Source organism: Macaca thibetana, chromosome 14 (assembly GCF_024542745.1).
Source record: "Macaca thibetana thibetana isolate TM-01 chromosome 14, ASM2454274v1, whole genome shotgun sequence".
Taxonomy (NCBI): Eukaryota; Metazoa; Chordata; class Mammalia; order Primates; family Cercopithecidae; genus Macaca; species Macaca thibetana.
This window is the reverse complement of record NC_065591.1, coordinates 65,713,691-65,734,369: the sequence shown is the minus strand read 5'-3', so window position 1 is coordinate 65,734,369 and position 20,679 is coordinate 65,713,691. Positions and strand designations below refer to the sequence as shown.

Genomic DNA, 20,679 nt, shown 5'->3' with positions numbered 1-20,679 from the left:
CTACCCAAGCACACTATCAATTTTAATCACCACAACTCTGTGAATTAGGTACATTATTATCTTCATTCTACAGATGAAGAAACTGAGATTTGGTGAAATAACATGTCCAAGATCACTCAATCTAATAAAAGAACCAAGACACCATCCCAAATCTGCTGTCTTTATATCCCAAGTTCTTAACCTCATTATTGTGCTGTTCCCTTCTAGAGAAAGGTAGCTATATTGATACAGGCTATCAGCCTTAATTTGAGATTTTACTTCCTGTTTGCAGGCAGAATACATAAGTTATCCAAGCCCAAAATAATACAGTTGTGAGTAGCAGTTTTGATCAACTAATTCCAAGTTTATAAAATTACTTTCAGTTGGCATAAAGTAAATCAATAAACTATAACAAGCAGTTTTTATTTCCTTCAATAAAAGAATAGTCTTTATAATCTTTTGACCTCTTATTTGGTATGGATAGCATGAAGAACATCTTGTTTTCTTTTGCTTTTTTCAGAAGACATATACAATACAGGTCCTTTTTGGAAAATTATAGCAAAATAGAAAGGGCGGGAAAGGCATCATTTCATAACTCAAAATAAACTCTATTAACATTTCGATGTATTTACATTGAATCATTTTCCTATACCTAGTTAATGGCATTTTTTTTTCTTTTCTTTTTTTCTTTTTTTCTTTCTTTTTTTTTTTTTTTTTTTGAGACAGAGTCTCTCTTTGTCACCCAGGCTGGAGTGCAGTGGCGCAATCTCAGCTCACTGCAAGCTCCGCCTTACGGGTTCAGACCATTCTCCTGCCTCAGCCTCCAGAGTAGCTGGGACTACAGGCGCCCGCCACCAAGCCCGGCTAATTTTTTTGTATTTTTAGTAGAGACGGGGTTTCATTATGTTAGCCAGGATGGTCTCGATCTCCTGACCTCGTGATCCACCCGCCTTGGCCTCCCAAAGTGCTGGAATTACAGGCGTGAAGCACTGCGCCTGGCCAGCATTTTTTTTCTAATTATAAAAGAGTTTTACATATTTTTGTAGAAAACTTGAAAAATAATTTTTAAAAGGCAAAAATTGCCTGTAATTCTGTCACCAAGAAGTAACTATTGTTAGCGTTTATGCCTATCTGCATTGTCTTTTTCCAATTAACAAAATATGTTATATAATTTTGTATGTAGGTTTTATTCTTTCTTTTTATCATTTAGCATTTTGAGGGTTTTTATTCATTTTCTTCAAAAATATCTATTTAGTGTTTTCCACATAATTTTGTAAGTATTTGAAGGTTTATGATGTACATGAATTAATACCCTTTTATCAACCATTATAACAAATACAATTAATATTATTAGAAACTTTTAATAAGTGTCATTTTAATGGCTGCATGTTATGCCATCATGTGGATGTGCTATATAATTAGCTTAATTCCTGATTATTGGACAACTAGGTGTATCTCATTGTTAACTACTTTTAACATATATGTATTTGTGTATAAGCTTTTTATGCATTGTTTCTTATTTCTTTGTGTGTGTGTGTGTGTTTGTGTGTGTGTGTGTGTGTGACAGAGTTTTGTTCTTGCTGCCCAGGCTGGAGTGCAATGGCGCAGTCTCGGCTTACTGCAACCTCAGCCTCCTGGGTTCAAGCAATTCTCCTGCCTCAGCCTCCTGAGTAGCTGGGATTACAGGCACCTGCCAACATGCCCAACTAATTTTTTTATATTTTTAGTAGAGACAGGGGTTTCACCATGTTGACCAGGCTGGTCTCAAACTCCTGACCTGAGGTGATCTGCCTGCCTTGACCTCCGAAAGTGCTGGGATTACAGGCATGAGCCACCGCGCCTGGCCTGTTTATTATTTCTTTAGTATAAATTCCCAGAAATGAAATTAGTGGGCCAAAGAGCATAAATATTTAAAGCTTTTAATATTTGTTACCAAATTTGCCATCTAAAAGCATATTCCCAGTTTATATTTCCAGCTTTACTCAAATGACAGCCTCTTGTTTCTCTATAGCCTTGATAGCATTAGATATATTAAACTTTACAATTTCCCTAGTTTTAATAGCAAAAATTTGTGACATCTAAATTTTATTTGTTTATGAAGTTGAACATTTTGAGTAAGAATTAACTCTTAGTGATAGAAAAAGATAATCTTCCAACCACTTTGTGGCTTATAAAACCCTCTGTATTCTTATAGACAGAAGTAACAAAAACCAGAAGAGAGACCAAAATATGACAGAAAGTGGGATCTCAGAGTTGTCTTAGATAATTAAGCTTTTTTCTTCCTGCATGGTTTCCTTTATAAGCCATCATATGTTGTCACTTTAATTAAGATCTCCTGTGGCTTCTCTTTAACTAACCAAAATGTTCTCTCTCCTTCTTCCTCAGCCAGAAGTCATTGGATCTGCGTCACTTTCTTTGCGAGCTGTCATTCAATCAGAGCTGCTTTCTTTCAGTGATCAACTTCCAGTGCAACAGGAAAATGATCAGACTGTATTTGGCCCCCTCAAGGTATGTAGATACACATTCAGGAAGTCAGAAGTATTTGCTGAGTATGCATTATTGGCTGGTACTGATGATGTAGCAGTGAACAAGAAAAGCAAGGTCTTTGATCTTATGTAGCATCTCTTGAAATAGAGCAGTGGAAGTGCTATGAAGGAAATAAATGGTATGATGGGAGAAAGTAGGAGATGGTGATCACGGAACATCTTTCTATGGAGGTGACATAGAAGGTGAGATCTGAAGAATAAGAGGAGAAAGTAAAAAACACAGAGACCATTCCAGAGAGAATAACAGATGCAACAGCCCTAAAGCAGGACTGGACTTGGAGTCATCAAGGGATAGAATGTTGCCAGAGGATAGTGAGCAAGAGAGAGATTGGTAGAAAGTAGAGTTGAACGGTCAGGTAGAAGCCGTATCATCAGAGCTTTGTAGGTAAGGTAAAGAGTTTCGATTTTAGCCTAAGATCCAAGGAAAGGATGTTGAAGCGTGGGAGTGACATCATCTGATTTCCATTTTACAAGAGAATACACTGCAAGAGGAAAGAGGGAGGTGGTCTGTGGCATTAGTCCAGAAAAGAGATGATTGATGGTGGCTTAGACTAGAGTAATTGGAATAAAGAAGGAGAAAAGTAACTAAGTGTGCCTGATAGAATGAATTCTGGTATATAATTCATTGGAGAGAGGGTTATTTCCTTGTATTCAGGTGAGTTAGGATTTCTTAGATGGCAGAATCAGGGTGTGTGGCTTCAGTATAGCTTTGTCCTGGTGAGTTTTAAAAATCAGCCGGATGCAATGGCTTAAGCCTGTAATCCCAGCACTTTGGGAGGCCAAGGTGGGCAGATTGCCGGAGCTCAGGAGTTCGAGACCAGCCTGGGCAACATGGCTAAACCCCATCTCTACTAAAAATACAAAAATTAGCCAGGAGTGGTGACATGCGCCTGTAATCCCAGCTACTTGGGAGGCTGAGGCACAAAAATCGCTTGAACCCAGTAGGCAGAGGTTGCAGTGAGCCGAGATTGTACCACTGCACTCTAGCCTGGGCTGCAAAGCAAGACTCTGTCTCAAAAGAAAAAAAAAAAATCATCACAGCCATGCCTAAAACATCCTGATGACTCCCAATCACCCAAAGGATAAAGTACAAGACTTACTATATGACCCTGGCCTACCGTTCAGCCTTCTCTCCTACAGCTTCTCTACCAATAACTATGTCACACTATATAAAGAATCAGTAAGGTATCATACTGGTTCATGCCTCTGTGTTTTGTCATACTGCCTTTTCTTCTTGAAAGCCTTCTCTCTCTTCTTGGTCTTAGTAAATACCACTTTGCTTTAAAGACTTACATGATTATTATTGCAAAAAATTAACATCACCTTACTCTTGTGCTATCCAAGTTATAGTTGTTGCCTGCCTGGTTCATTCTGGACTACAAAGTTTAAAATCAGAAAGGGGTTATAAATAGGATTGATCAACTAGAAATTTTTTCTATTCTGGCTCTTTTGAGAGAAATACTATTCTGGATAGATTGCTGTCTATATTCAATAGAGTAAAAGAACCTTGGCCGGGCATGGTGGCTCACGCCTGTAATCCCAGCACTTTGGGAGGCCGAGGCAGGCAGATCATGAGGTCAGGAGATCGAAACCATCCTGGCTAACACGGTGAAACCCCGTCTCTACTAAAAAATACAAAAAATTAGCTGGGTGTGGTGGCGGGTACCTGTAGTCCCAGCTACTCGGGAGGCTGAGGCAGGAGAATGGCATGAACCCGGGAGGCAGAGCTTGTAGTGAACCAAGATCGCACCACTGCACTCCAGCCCGGGCAACAGAGAAACTCCGTCTCCAAAAAAAAAAAAAGAACCTTGCTGTGTAACACTTACGAACACTTATGGATTTCAGATCAAAGAAACAGCAAGAACCTTTTACCCTTAGTAATCGAGTCTCCTGACAGTTAGTGACCACTTCTATTCTTCAAATTCATCATTTATCCTGCATCCCTTTTCTTTTTTACTTTTTAACATTTAGACTTTTTTTATACTCTTTACTCAGACTCCCCAATTCTTACTATTTGTCACATTTTCTTTATAATTGTCTGTCTGTCTCTTCACTGTCTCTCTTTCTGTCCCTTTATCTCCTTCCCCCATACATATACATGCACATTTTTTTCTGAACTATTTGAGAGTAAGTTGTACATCATGCCTCTCCCCCTAAATTCTTTAGTTTATATTTTGTGTATTTCCTTAGAACAAGGACATCATCATGCATAATACTCTAGAGTTTTAAAAGTCAGCATAGCATTGATGCTATATCTACAGGCTGTACTAAGATTTCACCAATTATACCAGCGCCTTTATAGCAAATTTTTTTTCTAGTCAAGGATTATCTATTGCATTTTGTCAGATCTTTCTAATCTCTCCTTTAGTCAGAAACAGTTCTGCAGCCTTTCTTTATTTTTCAGTACGTTGATTTTTTTTTTAAAGTAATGCCGGTTATTTTAAAGAATGTTCCTCCACTGGGATTAACCTGAATCACTTATTACTGTGATGATTGTCAAATGGTGATTTCTAACTCTACCGTCTCTTCTGCATTTATTAATTGGCATTCTATACGGAGGAGCTGTTTCTTCTCTCATATTTATTTTATATCAGGATGGATTCATGGATTATTATTCAACAGGTTATAATCCATTACTGTTACTCATTCTGATGCTGAAATTGTCCTAGATTTAGCCAGTGGGAGCCTCTTCAACTGGATTTCTGGGTCCTTTAAACATGTCTCCATTCTTTTCTGGGAACTTTCTTCTATTCTGGCTTAACTTGATCTTCCAGGTTCATCTTCTGTTATTGATAAATCATCTGTCTAGTTTTTCTTAGTCTAGCAAGTTAATGTATATGCATTCTGTTAATATTCTTACTATTAGAGTGTTTGAGGATGAGTTAATTCATTTCCTAATAATCTGATGTTGTTTCCAGCCTCAAAATTCTAATTCCAATTCTAAAGGACATTCTTACTGACTCTTCTCTTTTTGTGTTTTATAGGTAACCATGGAGCTTGTTACAGATAACAAAGATATCACTGGTGTCAATACTAAGTTAAGTGGCAATACCCATTATACCCCACTTTGTGCTCCTACAAGTCCAAATAAGGCACTACCAGAACTTAACCAAGATATGACCTATACCAAAAATCCACAAAACTTAAATCAAATTCATGAGGAAACTGCAAAGGAAGCACAGAACTTGGTGCTCCCCACCCGAAAGTCACCAAGCCCTCTAGCACCACATCCTTCAACCTTCATGGCTATGCCAGCCTCCCATAATTTAGTTATTCAGACGAATGGGTCAACAAAAGAGAGTGCTTTGCTGTTGCATGTGCTGTTGATGGTGCCAGATGGGAAAGATTTTATTAGTGGAGAATCTGAGAAACAATCACCATGCAATGTTTATTTAAATTGTAAACTCTTCAGCACAGAGGAAGTCACCAGATCTGTCATCGCATGGGGCACAACACAACCGGTCTTTAACTTTTCTCAGGTAACTTTGTACATTCCATATCCATTAGAGGAATATAGGGGTGGGAGACAAATGCTTCCCAAATTATAATTTCATCTTAAATCTAGAATGTTCAGACTAGCAGGAACCTTTGTAATTATTTGGTGTACAGATTCAGTCCCACTATTGGATGGAAGAGGGAAAGGCATTGTCAACATTTTAAAACTTTTTGTCTTTATTCTGTCTGAGTTCACATGGTTTCTCTCTGTTTCTTTTGCCTGAGTTTTGGGATTCTATTCCTTTCTGCTTCCTCTAAGACTTTGATTAGTTAAACCTCCCCATCTTTCTCCAATCTCTCCTTTATTATTTTATTTTATATATTTATCCTCACATTTATTCTTCTCCCTACTTTAGTATGCATCTTAACTTGATTTTTCTGTATAATGTGGTGCTTAAGTTGTTTTCTTTCTTGGTTTTTGTAACTTTACTGTCTTATTTTCTTCCTCACTCGAAGCTGTTCTTTTTCAGTCATTGGGCCAGAAGGAAAACTAGGAAAAGCACTTTGGGAGGCTAAGGCAGGCAGATCACGAGGTCAGGAGATCGAGACCATCCTGGCTAACACGGTGAAACCCCGTCTCTACTAAAAATGCAAAAAATTAGCCGGGCATGGTGGTGGGCAACTGTAGTCCCAGCTACTCAGGAGGCTGAGGCAGGAGGATGGCATGAACCCGGGAGGCAGAGCTTGCAGTGAGCCGAGATCAACACTACACTCCAGCCTGAGCGACAGAGCGAGACTCCGTCTCAAAAAAAAAAAAAAAAAAAACTAGGAAAAGGGTGGTAACCCTAGTACTTCTTCCTTTAATTGTTGGTGCTTCCACTCATTACTGTATTGCTGGCACTCTTCCAAATCAATCCACTTTTCCCCATGATCATCACATCTATTCACACAGCTTCAGCAGTCATTTTTATGACGATAACTTCCACATCTACACTTCTATATATGCCAGACATTTCCTTTTAGTTTGAGATTTCTGTATCTAACTGCCTGCTGGTCATTACCACCTGGATATCTCAGTTTACACTTGTCACCTAACACATTGCCTGGCACATACTGGGTATTCAATAAAGATGTGTAAATGAAAGAACGAATTCAAACATGTTCAAATCTGAATTCATCACTTCTTCCAAATCTGTTCTTCCTCTTTTTGTCTGCCCTAATTCAAATTATAATTTACTCAGGCACCTAAATAGAACCTGTTAGTTTTCCTTGACTCTTTCTTCTTTTTTTTTTTTCAAGACAGAGTCTCACTTTGTCGCCCAGGCTGGAGTACAGTGGCGCGATCTCAGCTCACTGCAAGCTCCGCCTCCCGGGTTCAGGCCATTCACCTGCCTCAACCTCCCGAGTAGCTGGGACTGCAGGTGCCCACCACCACACCCGACTAATTTTTTTTTTGTATTTTTAGTAGAGATGGGGTTTCACCGTGTTAGCCAGGATGGTCTCGAGCTCCTGACCTCATGATCTGCCCACCTTGGCCTCCCAAAGTGGTGGGATTACAGGTGTGAGCCACAGCGCCCAGCCCCTTGACTCTTTCTTATGTAATTACTTACCAAGTCTGATAGATACTACAAACTTAATTCTCTGGAACACATCTCTTTACCTTCACTGCACTGCCACTGCTTCTATTTAAACCTTCACCCTCCTTCCAAATAGCCTTCAGACTGGTCTAGCTGTTTCCCAGTTCTCTTTATGTCCTTTGCCTCCTTTATGCACCAATGAGAATGACCTTTCTAAAACACTAACCTGAACATTTTACTTCCCTTCTTAAAGCCTTTCCGTGATTCCCTATATCCTTCAAGATGGAATGTAAATCCAAGACCCTTTGGAAACTGACTGTATATACTTCTCCAGCCTCAGCTCCTGCCACTCTTCCCTTTATACTAAATAACCCAGCTGTGCTCAACTACTTAGAGTTTCCTGAATATTCTCTTCTCCTACTTCTGTATCTTTGTATGTGCTCATTCTTCTGCCTTAAATTTCCTTTAAGCCTTCATGACACCACTTAAGCAGAGCTTTTTGTATTAGTTAACTCCTGCTGGGCCTTGAGATTTAAGGTTACTTTGTCCCAGAAGTAGTTGCCTGCAACTTCCTTACTTGGAGGTTAGGTTGCTGTTCTAGTTTTACTGTTTTTGGTTTCAAGGAACAGAAATGTGTTGAGGATACAAACCTAGTGTTTCTTAGGTGGATACAAAAGTAGCTCTGCTCTGTTCTTCTGGTGTCTTCCTCTCATCATCCCTTTTCTAATTTCATGCTTTTTGCCTCTCATGTTTTCTATTGGAACTACCAACTGGCCAATTCTGGAGTAATTTTATGTTGAAAATCCAGAGGAACAGTTGGCTTTGCTCTTTACTGTGACACCTGTTGGGCAGAGCTTTTGGCACTTGGTCATTTTATTAAATGCTATCCAGTCAGTGGATTGGCTGCCCTTTGATAAAATACTCAACTCTTGTCAAGTCAGTAGCATACTTCTTTCAAAAACATCTTTCTTTCAGGGGGGTTTACTAGTGGATCACTTTGCCTTAGAAAGGATTGGACAAGTTTGGCAGGCACCATGTTTGACATGTTTAACAACCTTCTCTGTGTCCTCAAAGCTCCACCTGTATGAGCTTTGTCATCAGAGAACTCACTGTTTTGTATCTGGCCTTTGTGTGTTAGTCTCTAACAGCAGACTGCTACTTCTCTTGAGGATACAGAGTAAGTTTTATTTGAATGTCTTTAGCTCATAACACTGTGTGTTAACAGTAGGCTTTTTGTAAATGCTTATTGAGTGAAAGTATAAATTAATATTTGTCTTAGGTATGAGTTTTTTGTTTGCTTTGGTTGTTCCTCTCTCTTAGGTGATTCCCGTCTCTCTGTCTTCCAAATACCTGGAAAGGCTTAAGAACAATGTGATGGTAATTGAAACTTGGAATAAGGTGCGGAGCCCAGGACTGGACAAGCTGCTCGGGCTGGTGAAACTTCCCCTCCACCAGTTTTACATGTCATTCAAGTAAATAGGACCTTTTGGAGTATTCTTTATTGTGCGTCTTTAACTTTGTATGGACTGAAAAGGAATTCTTTTGATTTGCAAACATGAATAGCCCAGTAATCCCTTGAAGGACTTTTTTCAGTTTCACCACAGTTGCTGCTCTTTCTCCTATTCTAAAGCAGTATCTTACAGATACTGCTTACCATGTTTCAGGCACTATGCTAAAAACCTTGCATACATCAAGTCATTTAATCTTCTTGACAACCCTCTGAGGCAGGTACTTCTATTTGCTTTTTTGTACAGATGAGTTAACAGAGACTCAGAGAAGTTAAATTACTTGTCACATATATCATAAAGTGGAGGGTTAGGGCCCAAGATAGCATGGCAGTGGAGTCCACACTCTTCACCAAAAAGCTCTACTGCCAAAAGTTACCACCTCACAAAAGGTGGTTTACCATTCTATCACAGAACTTCAGTATTGTTCACATCAGCTATTTGCAAGTTTTATATAATGAATATTATCTTTTAGACCTTCAGATTTGATTACTTCACCTCACTTTTAACACATAGGTGGGGTATTGATTAACCTGATGGTTATTTCATTCCTCAATACAAACTGTTCCTTTTTTTTTTTTTTTTTTTTGAGACAGAGTCTTGCTCTGTCCCCCAGGCTGGAGTATAGTGGCGCAGTCTTGGCCCACTGCAAGCTCCGCCTCCCGGCTTCACGCCATTCTCCTGCCTCAGCCTCTCGAGTAGCTGGGACTACAGGCGCCCGCCACCACACCCGGCTAATTTTTTGTATTTTTAGTAGAGTCGGGGTTTCACCGTGTTAGCCAGGATGATCTCGATCTCCTGACCTCGCAATCCACCCGCCTCGGCCTCCCAAAGTGCTGGGATTACAGGTGTGAGCTACCGCATCTGGCCCAAAATGTGCCTTTTTTATTTTGACTCAAGTTTCTGATTTTTATTTTAGCATTGACCTCCTTCCTAGCAGCCTTCTCGTAGTTCTGTGTTTTAAATGTTGTGTTTTACATTTTACAAAGAGCACCTTTGTGGGCATTAGCTCATTTGAACCTCACTATAACCCTATAAAGTATTATTATTATCCCTATATTACAAATGAAGAAATTTGTCCTTTAACTTGCAGAAGTCACTTAACCTCTCTGACTTTCTTTTCCTTATCTGTAAAATGAGGGTGATAGTAGATTCCCTATCTCTCTTGTGGAACAATCATGAAGATCTAGAGAGAAAATACATGGATATGCCTTCTGTGAACAGCTAAGTATTAATACTTACAACAGTAACATTGGAAATCATAGCCAGGCTGGGGAGTCCTGCTGGAATCGTGGATGCCACTGTCCACTGTAGGCTATTAGTTTTCCTTTTTTTCTTAAATTATGATGTTAGTTTGGTCTGGTGTTACCCTTCTTCCACTTTACTTCTCATTCCATTAGATCTCATTCTTTGCTGAGAGTGTGTAAAATAATAGTAGCTACCAATTACTGGGCATTTTCCATGTACCAAGCATCATAGTTGGTATTTTGTATGTTATCTCAGTTTAGTCCTAACAACCACCCTTTGATGTAAGTTTTTTCATTGTGTACATTTTACAGATGACAAAACAGACTCAAAAATGTTAAATGAATTGCTTGAGTCACACAGCAAGTAAGTGGCAGAGCTAAGATTCAGCATGACATTATAAATCATTTATCAGAGCTTGAATCCCAACTTAACCTCCTACTAGTTGTATATCCTTAGCTAAGTTACTTAACCTCTTTAAATTTGGCTTTCTCATCCATTAATAGTGGATAATACCAACCTTTGCAGTGTTAAAAGGATTAGAAACACTATAAAATGCCTATCACATACTAAGCACTCAGTAGATGGCAGATATTGGCAATATTATCCAAATCTTATCTGTCAGACACCAAAGTCCACATTCTTCCTAGTAGACCACACTTCCTCCCTATAAAATAATGCAGTTTAGCAAAGCTCCATGAGATACTACTCAAATCACAGACACTGGACTTGGGGCCATAATGCTACAGAGACATATCAGACACATTCCCTGCCTTTAAATTGCTACATTTTGAACTTCTCTGCCTGGTAATTTTTATTTGGTGGGTTACTGACAGATGCACACATTTTTTAAAACCACTATTACTTTTCCAGTTGCAGATCTATTTTTAACAAACTGAAAAAATGAGTCAAGAAAGAAATAAAACTGCTCTATGACATGATTGATGCTTGTTATTTGCTTATTCACAATTTCTCCCCCTCTAGAGATCCTAAAATTTCTCGCCTGCTGCTGGATGCCCAGTACCCAGTTGTTGCTGTCGACCGCTACATGCCTGTGATTGATGTGTTTTCAGGCCACCAAAATGGGAGTCTTCGAGTCTTTTTAGCTATGGGTTCTTCAGATCAAATAATGGCACTACAAAGATTAAAGCATGAAGAAGGAACACTCCCTCCCTTCAGCCCTAGGCCAGCCCATTTCCTGGACCAGCCAACTGTAGCATCTGTTGCTATGGTAGTAAATGCTATGGTTTACAAAAAGTCATTATTTCATTTTCTCTTGCATATTTTAGTGAATTTATTGCCCAAATCCTTTATTTCTATAATGAAAGGCTCAACAAAAGAACGTAACATGCACTCCAGTGCTTCCTATAAATCAAAGGAATCATTGGTAGTTTTCTGTTATGGTTTAAATGGATCTCTATGTCCCTCTTAGCTCCCTGAATTTATAAAGAAAATCCAATCGAACAACCAGATCTTAATTATCTAATTTACTAGCTTTGTTGCCTTTTAAAAAAAAATGGGAGTGGAGAGTGATCCCAAATGTAAGCCAGCAAAATCTTACCCTGCTTATTGGCTGAGCCCATGCTGGAAAGCCATTGTGAAGTGCTTGCTTATCTACTAGTAATTTAAAAGTAATTTGTTTTTGTTTGGTGCTGTCCAGTTGAGAAAGCACATTGACATACATTCTTATGTTTATTTCCCTAACAACTACATGAGGTGGGTCATTGTTATTCTGTTTTATAGATGATGAGACAGAATCCAAGAGAGTAAGTTACTTGTCCGGGGTCACGTAACTAAGAATGAGAGAACCGGGATTCAGACACAGGTCTTCTAACTTCAAGTTCAGTCTTTATTCCACTGTATCATGTACTACTGTATCTTATATTTGTTGTTTTTACTAGTACAGCCAAATTTCAGTATCCATACCATTTAAGTATGTTATATTCTTAAGTCTGAACCCAAATGACAAATTTAAATGTCTCTAGCAGGGAAAGAACTATTAGGAAAATAACTTTTAGCAAGTTATGGTTTATTTGTATATTATGAACTCCAAATTTTTCTTAGTTATTTGTTAGGTTTTTTTTGTTTTGTTTTGAAGTGAGATCTCGCTCTGTTGCCCAGGCTGGAGTGCAATGGCGCCATCTCAGCTCACTACTACCTCCACCAACTGGGTTCAAGGGATTCTCCCACCTTGGCCTCCCGGTAGCTGGGATTACAGGCACCCACCACTGTGCCTGGTAACTTACGTATTTTTAGTAGAGATGGGATTTCACCATATTGCCAGTCCAGGCTGGTCTTAACCTCAAGTAATCCACCCATCTCGACCTCCCACAGTGCTGGGATTACAGGCATGAACCACCACACCTAGCCAATTATTTGTTAGATATTATTGTTTGTCAATAGATAATCGTATTTTTCAAGTTGAAAATTATATAAAAGCACAAATAAAGAAAAACCACATTAATATCCCCAAGTCTGTTTAGGCATTATATGGCTGTCACCTTGCAGTGTAGACTCAGATTTTGTTAAATTCCATACTAAAAAGGTTAGAAAATGTTTCTCACTATGTGCACAGAGGAAATCCTTGAAAGATTTACCTGTGGGATTAGATATCTATAAAAACAGTTGTTTTTCCTCCTACACTCATGCCTCTCATCCAATTCACCATTTGCAGAAGGGAGTTATCAAATTGCTGTAACACTATAAGGCCAAATTAAATAGCTGTTGTGACTCTTGATTTTTTTTTCCCCAATTTTTGCCCCAGGGAATCAAATTGCAAGTTTTGTGTTTTTCTAAGGAAAATTTTTGAGCAGGTATTGCTAACATATGCTTTCAGATTTCAAAGCAGAGACTTAATACAGTCTCTGTTCTAGATTTTTTGGATTAGTAGTTAAAATGTTAAACACATATATATATATAATCTCAACTCTTATCTGAATCCTGAATTCCCCCCTTTGAATTTTCCTGAATGATTTGTTGTCTAAGATCTGCTGTATAGAATAGGGATAAAGATCACTGGCTCTGGAGTCAGACTACATTAAGTCTAAACCTGGTTCCACTGTTAATAGCTCTGCATGTTCAATCACCTAATAAAGGTGAGCTGTTTGGTGTAGTGCCTGGTTCATAGTAAATCCTCAATAAATACATGATTATTTGTTGTTATTCCCTGTAGTAACAGTGTCTTCACTACCTCCCCAAGTAGTCCTTACCATTATTGGACAGTCCTGACGTTATCCCCAACTAATTTGGAAATAGTAGTTAGTACCTGTTTGCTATTCTAAGTGGCCCAGGCTAAGGAGTCCTGCTGGAATTGTGGATGCCACTGTCTGCTGTAGGCTATTAGTTTTCCTTTTTTTCTTAAATTATGATATTAGTTTGGTCTGGTGTTACCCTTCTTCCACTTCACTTCTCATTCCATTGCTATTCTAAATGTAGAATTTATTCTAAATTTACTATTTATTCTTTTTCCTGTGAAGGGAATAGCCTTCTATTCTTAGTATATTAAGAGCTTTTATCAGGAACAAATACTGAATTTTATCAAATGCATTTGTGTTAATCATTTTTGTTGTTCCATTAATGCACTGAATTACATTTATGGATTTCCTAATATTAACCCAGTCTCATAGTCAGGAGTACATCCTATTTAGCCTACTTACAGTGAGCAGTTGTGAGAGTTACAGTGAAAATTAAGTATCTATTTTAATATCAACTAATTATACTTATCTCTTTATCTATACTCAGACTTCATAGAGAAGCAGGAATATTCTAAGCAAGTTACTCTTTAAAGCTCACCGGTGTTTCTGTTTCATTTAATAGGCAGAGGACCGAGGAAATGCACTGATGGAGCACTGCTTTGAGATCCATGTAGAGATGGTTAAAGGGCTAGCCCCTCTTCAGGCAACAGTCTGGGGAGAAGCAGATTGTTATGTCCAGTACTACTTTCCAGTTCAACACTCGCAATCCAGTGTGCTGAAAGGACCGGAGTTCCTTGAAAATGGTAGGTTTAGGATATTAGGCTTTCTTATTCTTATATGGTTCTTTTATTACATTATATTTAAGAATTCTTTTTTTTTCTGAGTGAATTTTGTGTTGTTGAGTATTTCTAGTCTTACCTGGGCAGTAAAACAGGAGATAGGCCAAGTTTTTTTATTTTTTAACTATTTTTGTAGCTTTTTATTTTGATATAACTTCAAATTTACAAAAACCTATAAAAATAGTACAAAGAACTTTTGTATACTCTTTACCTAGATCTACCAATTATTTGCATTTTGCCCCATCTTATATCCTTTACGTGCCCACTCACTCTTATCTATATACGTAGTGTTGATTCTCAGTCCTCACAGTAGTTGTGTTCTGTAAAGCACCATGAACGCTGAATTAGGGAATACTGAACCATTGCTCCTAAAGGAAATATGTACATATACATATCTCACATAGATCATTATTTTAACTCGTAAAACAACTTACCCTGGTAGACTCTGTTTGCTTTATTTTATGAAAGAAAAAATGAGATTCACAAGCATTAAGTGACTTGCTTGGGGCTGCCCCACTAACAAGGGCCGAGGTTGGGATTCAAACCCCATCCTACTGTCCCCAGAGTGGAAGCTTCTGCACTGCCTCTACTGTCCCCACCTTCTGGTCATCTCCGAGAAACAAGAAGTCGGACTGTCTCACATTGTTCTCACCTGGGAACAAACAGACTGGGTGACTCGAATTTTTCGCCATTCAGTGTATGTTCCAGAATGATTGCCAGAGTGCTGCCAGTGTTGATTTTGAGGTTCAAATAAAAGATTTGTATATACAGAACATATAAAGAACTCTTACAAATCAATCATTTCTTAAAAACCAATTAAAAAGTGGGCAAAGGATCTGAATAGACATTTCTCCAAAGATATACAAATGGCTAATAAGCACATGGAAGAATACTGAGCATCATTACTTATTTGGGAAATGCAAATCAATACTACTGAGATACCATTTCATACTCGCTAAGGTAGCTATAATTAAAAAAAAAAAAAAAAAAACTTAACAAGTGTCAGCACTTGAATGGCAATATATGAATTGTCCACTAGCAAGGGATCTTTTTCTTCTATATTATCATGGGATCATAGGGAACCATAGCTACTAGGGAATTACTGAGTAATATTCACTGGAAGAACATGAAAGAAGAAAAAAGCACTAAGTCATATGTTGGATTATTTTGAAATGCTTTTCTTTTCTAAAGGAATTACTCTGAAGCCCTTCAGAACTGCAACCACACTCTGTGTTCCGGATCCCATCTTTAATAGTGAACACCATCACTCTCTCCTGTTGCCAGCTGAAGTTCCAGTGCAAAGGCTCCTACTAAGTGCCTTCTCTGCACAGGGCCTTGTACCTGGAGGTGGAGTCCAGTTTGAAATCTGGTGCAGGTACAGTGTGGAGACCCCAGTCCTATGCCTAGGAAGGAAGTGCACAATCATAAAGCATCCTATTCCTAACCAGCCTAGGTTGAATTATTGTAAGAAAGCTAAGCAGCCCCTTCTGCCCTGTTTTATATTATTTGGATTTGACAGTGACTCTTGTCCAGTTTTTACTGAAATCTGTTATTAGGATCTTGTGAGCCATTGTATCTCGTATTTCTAATCACTACTTACATTCGAAGTGAAAGTCTTGTTCATTTTACCTCCTATTATGTATTAAACATATCAATCACCTTTTTTGTGCTTCTGTTACTGCCTTGTTTAGTTCAGGCCCTTTTCGTATCTTGCCTAAATGACTGTGATAGCCTCCTAACTGGTCTCCCATTTATAAACTCATTTCTTGTAACCTGTTCTTCCCGACACCAGAAGAACGTTTATATTTATTTTATAAATAAAATTTAATAATATAATTTATATATAATAAATATATAAATTATTATATTTGATTTATACTATAGAATATAAATCCACTCAATGTTACCAATATTGGTAGATTTCCAGGAAATTACTGGCATAAATACAGATGTTCAACCCACCCCTTTATATCTGCACCACGAACAAACCAGCTAAAGTGCTTAAGAGAGTATAAATACAAGAGGAAAGGAAACAGCATCAGGAACAGAGCTAGGGATGAGTACCATCCAAATGTGAGAACATTTTCCTAAATACGATTAATTGTAAGTCAAGTACAAAAAAGATTTTTAAAACCACCTAGGTTTGAGTTACAACTTTGCAATCTAAGAATGGATTGTTTTGACATGAGAAAGAAATAGAGTAGGTACTGACAGATCCTCATTACCCTGCTAAATTAGAGGGTCCTCAGCATGAAGATGAGAGTAAGCCATGAAAGACATTGGGCCTACTCCACTTTGAACCACTTTTGCTGCTGCAGGATGGAAACTTTCAGGACTGGCCACCTCCGACAGGTTCAAGGCATGTACAGTTACCTCACAGAAAGCTTGTGGGAAGCTGGGCTTTGTCCTGAACTCAGGGTATAATTTATGGAGTTCCTCCTCCACGTAATGAGTGGTAAATTTAGCCAGACACCATAACTGCGTACTACCAACACAGAACAAGCAGGCACCAAAGATAACCAGGTAGTGAAGGCTGATCTCTGGGGCAGACTGAATAATTTATCACCTAATTCTTCTGACAACTTGTGTTTTTGTGGTTTACAGATACTATTATCCTAATGTGAGAGACCAGATGGTCGCCAAAGGAACCTTGCCATTATCAAGGATCTGTGCTATGGTAACCACCCAGCATCGTGAGGATGTGGGAATACAGACCTTTAATCTCCCTTTAACCCCCAGGATTGAGAACAGGAAAGAATTGAGGAACCAGTCATCAGGTAATTGAAAACAAGTTTGTCTTTTTCTTTCAAAATCAGTATACATAAAAATATATAAAATAGCCAGGCGCGGTGGCTCACACCTGTAATCCCAGCACTTTGGGAGGCCAAGGTGGGCAGATCACCTGAGGTCTAGAGTTCGAGACCAGCCTGACCAACATGGAGAAACCCCGTCTCTACTAAAAATACAAAAAAATTAGCCAGGCATGGTTGCCCATACTTGTAATCCCAACTACTCAGGAGGCTGAGGCAGGAGAATCGCTTGAACCTAGGAGGCGGAGGTTGCGGTGAGCCAAGATCAAGCCATTACACTGCAGCCTGGGCAACAAAAGCGAAACTCTGTCTCAAAAAAAAAAAAAAAAAAAAAATATATATATATATATATATACACACACACACACACACACACACACACACACACACACACACAAAATATACAGTATACATAAAAATCCCTTTTCTCTCTAAATTAGTGATTCTTCACATTTTGAGGTATTGCCCTTTTGAGGATCTGATGAAAACTGTAAGACACCTTCTTTTGGAAAAAATGAGTACAGAATATACACTGCCAATTTTGTATATAATTCTAGAACACTTATAGCTCCATGGAGTCTATATAAATGTTGCTTGTCTCATTTCACCTTTAACTTCAGCAAGCATTTTATAAGCCCTCAAGCCATAAATTCTAAGCATTATATGGTACACTCAGAGAATTGTTATTCCAAGCCAACATGAGCAAATGGGGGATTGGTAGAAGATAGTTAACATGAACCAGGAATTCACTGTAAGAGAGGAAAAGGCTAGGGTTTAAAGTTGGGAGGGATTAATTCAAATTTGGAGATTTGAATGATACTACATCCTAATGACTCCAGCAGAATGGTGTGCCCTCCAAATTTATCATCAGATAATGAAGTTTAGCCTCCTAAATCAAGTTGCTGTACATGCTTGCTAAAAAGTATCTGCCAAAACAACAAGTTTTATGTCACCATAATTAAGATTGAGTTGTTCCTCCTGATGCTCCCTGATCAGCTTATTCTGTTATTCCATAAAGCTCTCCCTGAAATGTAACAGTAGGATGATAGAGTTTTTATAAAAAGGTAGCACAAGAAGATATTTCAGGTGGTGATGGTAGGAGGGTGATAGAAGTATGTGAGGTGTGGAAACCTTTTGAAAGTTTAAAAAGAAAATGGCTAGAGCCCATCTCAATTCTATAAACATAATTGGGGGTAAAAAAAAATCTGGAGTTAAGTTCTGCCTTCAGTAGTTGTGTAATCTTGGCAAGGAATTAAATCTCTGAACCATAATTTCTTGAATGTAAAGTAAATTAGTAACCTGTTAAGCCTTTATTAACCCTAAAGAATAACAATATGATTATGACAAGGACAGATTCTCTCATTGCGCTTATTGTTCGTTGTAGTGTTTAATCCTCTTCCATCCTTCCTGACCACAACTTTGTGGTTTGGTGGAACAGAGATTCTTCTGACCAGCCTTCTTTCCTCGTGTCCTCATTCTTCAGGTTTACTGGATGTAGGCCTAAGGTACAGGCGTAGTCCAAGAACAGCAGAGGGAGTTCTTGCTGCCCGAACTGTTTCCATCTCAGTCCAGATTATCAGAGCCTGTGGTCTGCAAGCAGCAGCCAAGTAAGTCCACCTGAGACAAGCAATTCTCAAGCCTTTTACACTGCAATCATTGTAAAATAATGCTCAGATATGCAAAACTTTCTTAGGTATAATTTCCAGTTCATTAACCACAACTCCTCTTTTTCTGTTAAGAAAGCATTTCAGCATATAAGTGAGTAAATCACTTGTAAACATTGCTATTCTAACTGTTATTAGCAACTTAGTTCCTTGACCTTGCCCAACAGTTTTATCCTGTGCCTTTCTTAACAACTTAGTCTTATGGCCATACCCTACACCATCAAACCATGCCATACCCAATCACTGCAACTCCTGTGTAATCTCACTTCATTCCTTTCAGTTTCTGAGTACTACCTCCTATTTTTCCAGCTTGTACCCCTTTAGTCTGTTCTCAACATAGTAGCCAGTGAACTTATGAACACCTAAGTCTAGCTTTGTCGCCCAGGCTAGAGTGCAGTGGCAGGATCCTCATTACTGTGTTGACCAGGCTGGTCTCGAACTCCTGACCTCAAGTGATCCGCCTGCCTCAGCCTCCCAAAGTGCTGGGATCACAGGCGTGAGCCACTACGCCTGGCCTATGTTTGGTCTTATTCATAGTAAAAGCCAGAGCCCTTAAAATGGCTATGAGACCCCATATGATCAAAACCGTGCCCCTAGGCCGGGCGCGGTGGCTCACGCCTGTAATCCCAACACTTTGGGAGGCCGAGGCGGGCGGATCACGAGGTCAGGAGGTCGAGACCATCCTGGCTAACACGGTGAAACCCCGTCTTTACTAAAAATACAAAAAATTAGCCGGGCAAGGTGGCGGGCGCCTGTAGTCCCAGCTACTCAGGAGGCTGAGGCAGGAGAATGGCGTGAACCCGGGAGGTGGAGCTTGCAGTGAGCGGAGATTGTGCCACTGTACTCCAGCCTGGGCGACAGAGCAAGGCTCCATTTCAAAAAAAAAAAAACAAAAACCATGCCCCTGCCCCCAACTATCTTTGTGATCTCATCTCCTGCCTGTCTCCCCTCTGCTTACTCCACTCCAGCCATGACTCCCTTGTTGCTTCTGAATACACCAAGCATATTTTCCCCTCAGGGCCTTTTTCTTGCTGTTTTCTCTGCCTAGAACACTATTTCTGTAGAAAAACAGCACGGCTCTCTCCCTTACCTCCTTCAGGTCTTCACTGATACTTCTCTCTGCCTTGAATATTCTTCCTTTTGTCTACTTAACAAACTCCTATTTTCCTTCAAGACTATCTTCCTTTATATCTTTGTACGTGTAGGCAGAGTTGGTGGTTTTTGCTTTGTTAACACCTTGGTTGTAGCACATATTCTGTTTCAATTATTGGCGTACATGTATTTTTCTCCCACTAGACTGTGAGTTCCTCTAGTCAGAGACACTGCCTGAGCTCCTCTCCGTCCTTCTAACCTCCTATCATAATTCTAGCATATAACAGGCACCCAGTAAGAAAGATAACTAGATCAGGCTCCTGCTTCAGACTGACACCCTTTGAACAAAGAAACAGACAAGTGCTCCCTAACTTTTTCCCTGTTGTAACCGAGGGTCAAACTGTTCACCTGTAACTTTATGGTCTCCAAATAAGAAATTGCATTACTGTGTTAGATCTGATGCTGAAGAGCTAAGATACTCAGTGTAGTTAATACTGTTCCTCACTAAATTCTCCACATAGACTTTTTCAGTTGCTGCCCAAGAACATCTTAGTGTTAGTGAAGGTGATGTAAAGACAGGCTGGTTTTAGGTTTTGTTTTTATGTTTGTTTTGGGTTTTGGTGTGTTTTTTGTTTGTTTGTTTGTTTGTTTGATTTCAGCTTTTTGTTTTAGATACAGGGGTACATGTGCAGGTTTGTTATATGGGTATATTGCATGATGCTAAGGTTTGGGGTACAGATCCCATCACCGAGACAGTAAAGCAGTTTTATAATCATGCCACGTCCTTACATTA

The 20,679-nt window shown here is 39.0% G+C and overlaps 1 protein-coding gene across 5 annotated transcripts in view; it reads left to right on the top strand.

Annotated features, from left to right (window-relative positions):
* The window catches only part of C2CD3 (C2 domain containing 3 centriole elongation regulator), a 155,335-nt gene that overhangs the window by 69,008 nt on the left and 65,648 nt on the right, over positions 1-20,679 (top strand). For all 5 annotated transcript variants that reach the window (XM_050756034.1, XM_050756032.1, XM_050756035.1 and 2 more), the window contains 8 exons: positions 2,365-2,487; positions 5,510-6,004; positions 8,858-9,009; positions 11,272-11,518; positions 14,104-14,284; positions 15,512-15,695; positions 16,925-17,097; positions 18,614-18,737. In XM_050756034.1, the coding sequence (XP_050611991.1) occupies positions 2,365-2,487; positions 5,510-6,004; positions 8,858-9,009; positions 11,272-11,518; positions 14,104-14,284; positions 15,512-15,695; positions 16,925-17,097; positions 18,614-18,737 (1,679 nt within the window). The remainder of the gene's footprint in view (positions 1-2,364; positions 2,488-5,509; positions 6,005-8,857; positions 9,010-11,271; positions 11,519-14,103; positions 14,285-15,511; positions 15,696-16,924; positions 17,098-18,613; positions 18,738-20,679) is intronic.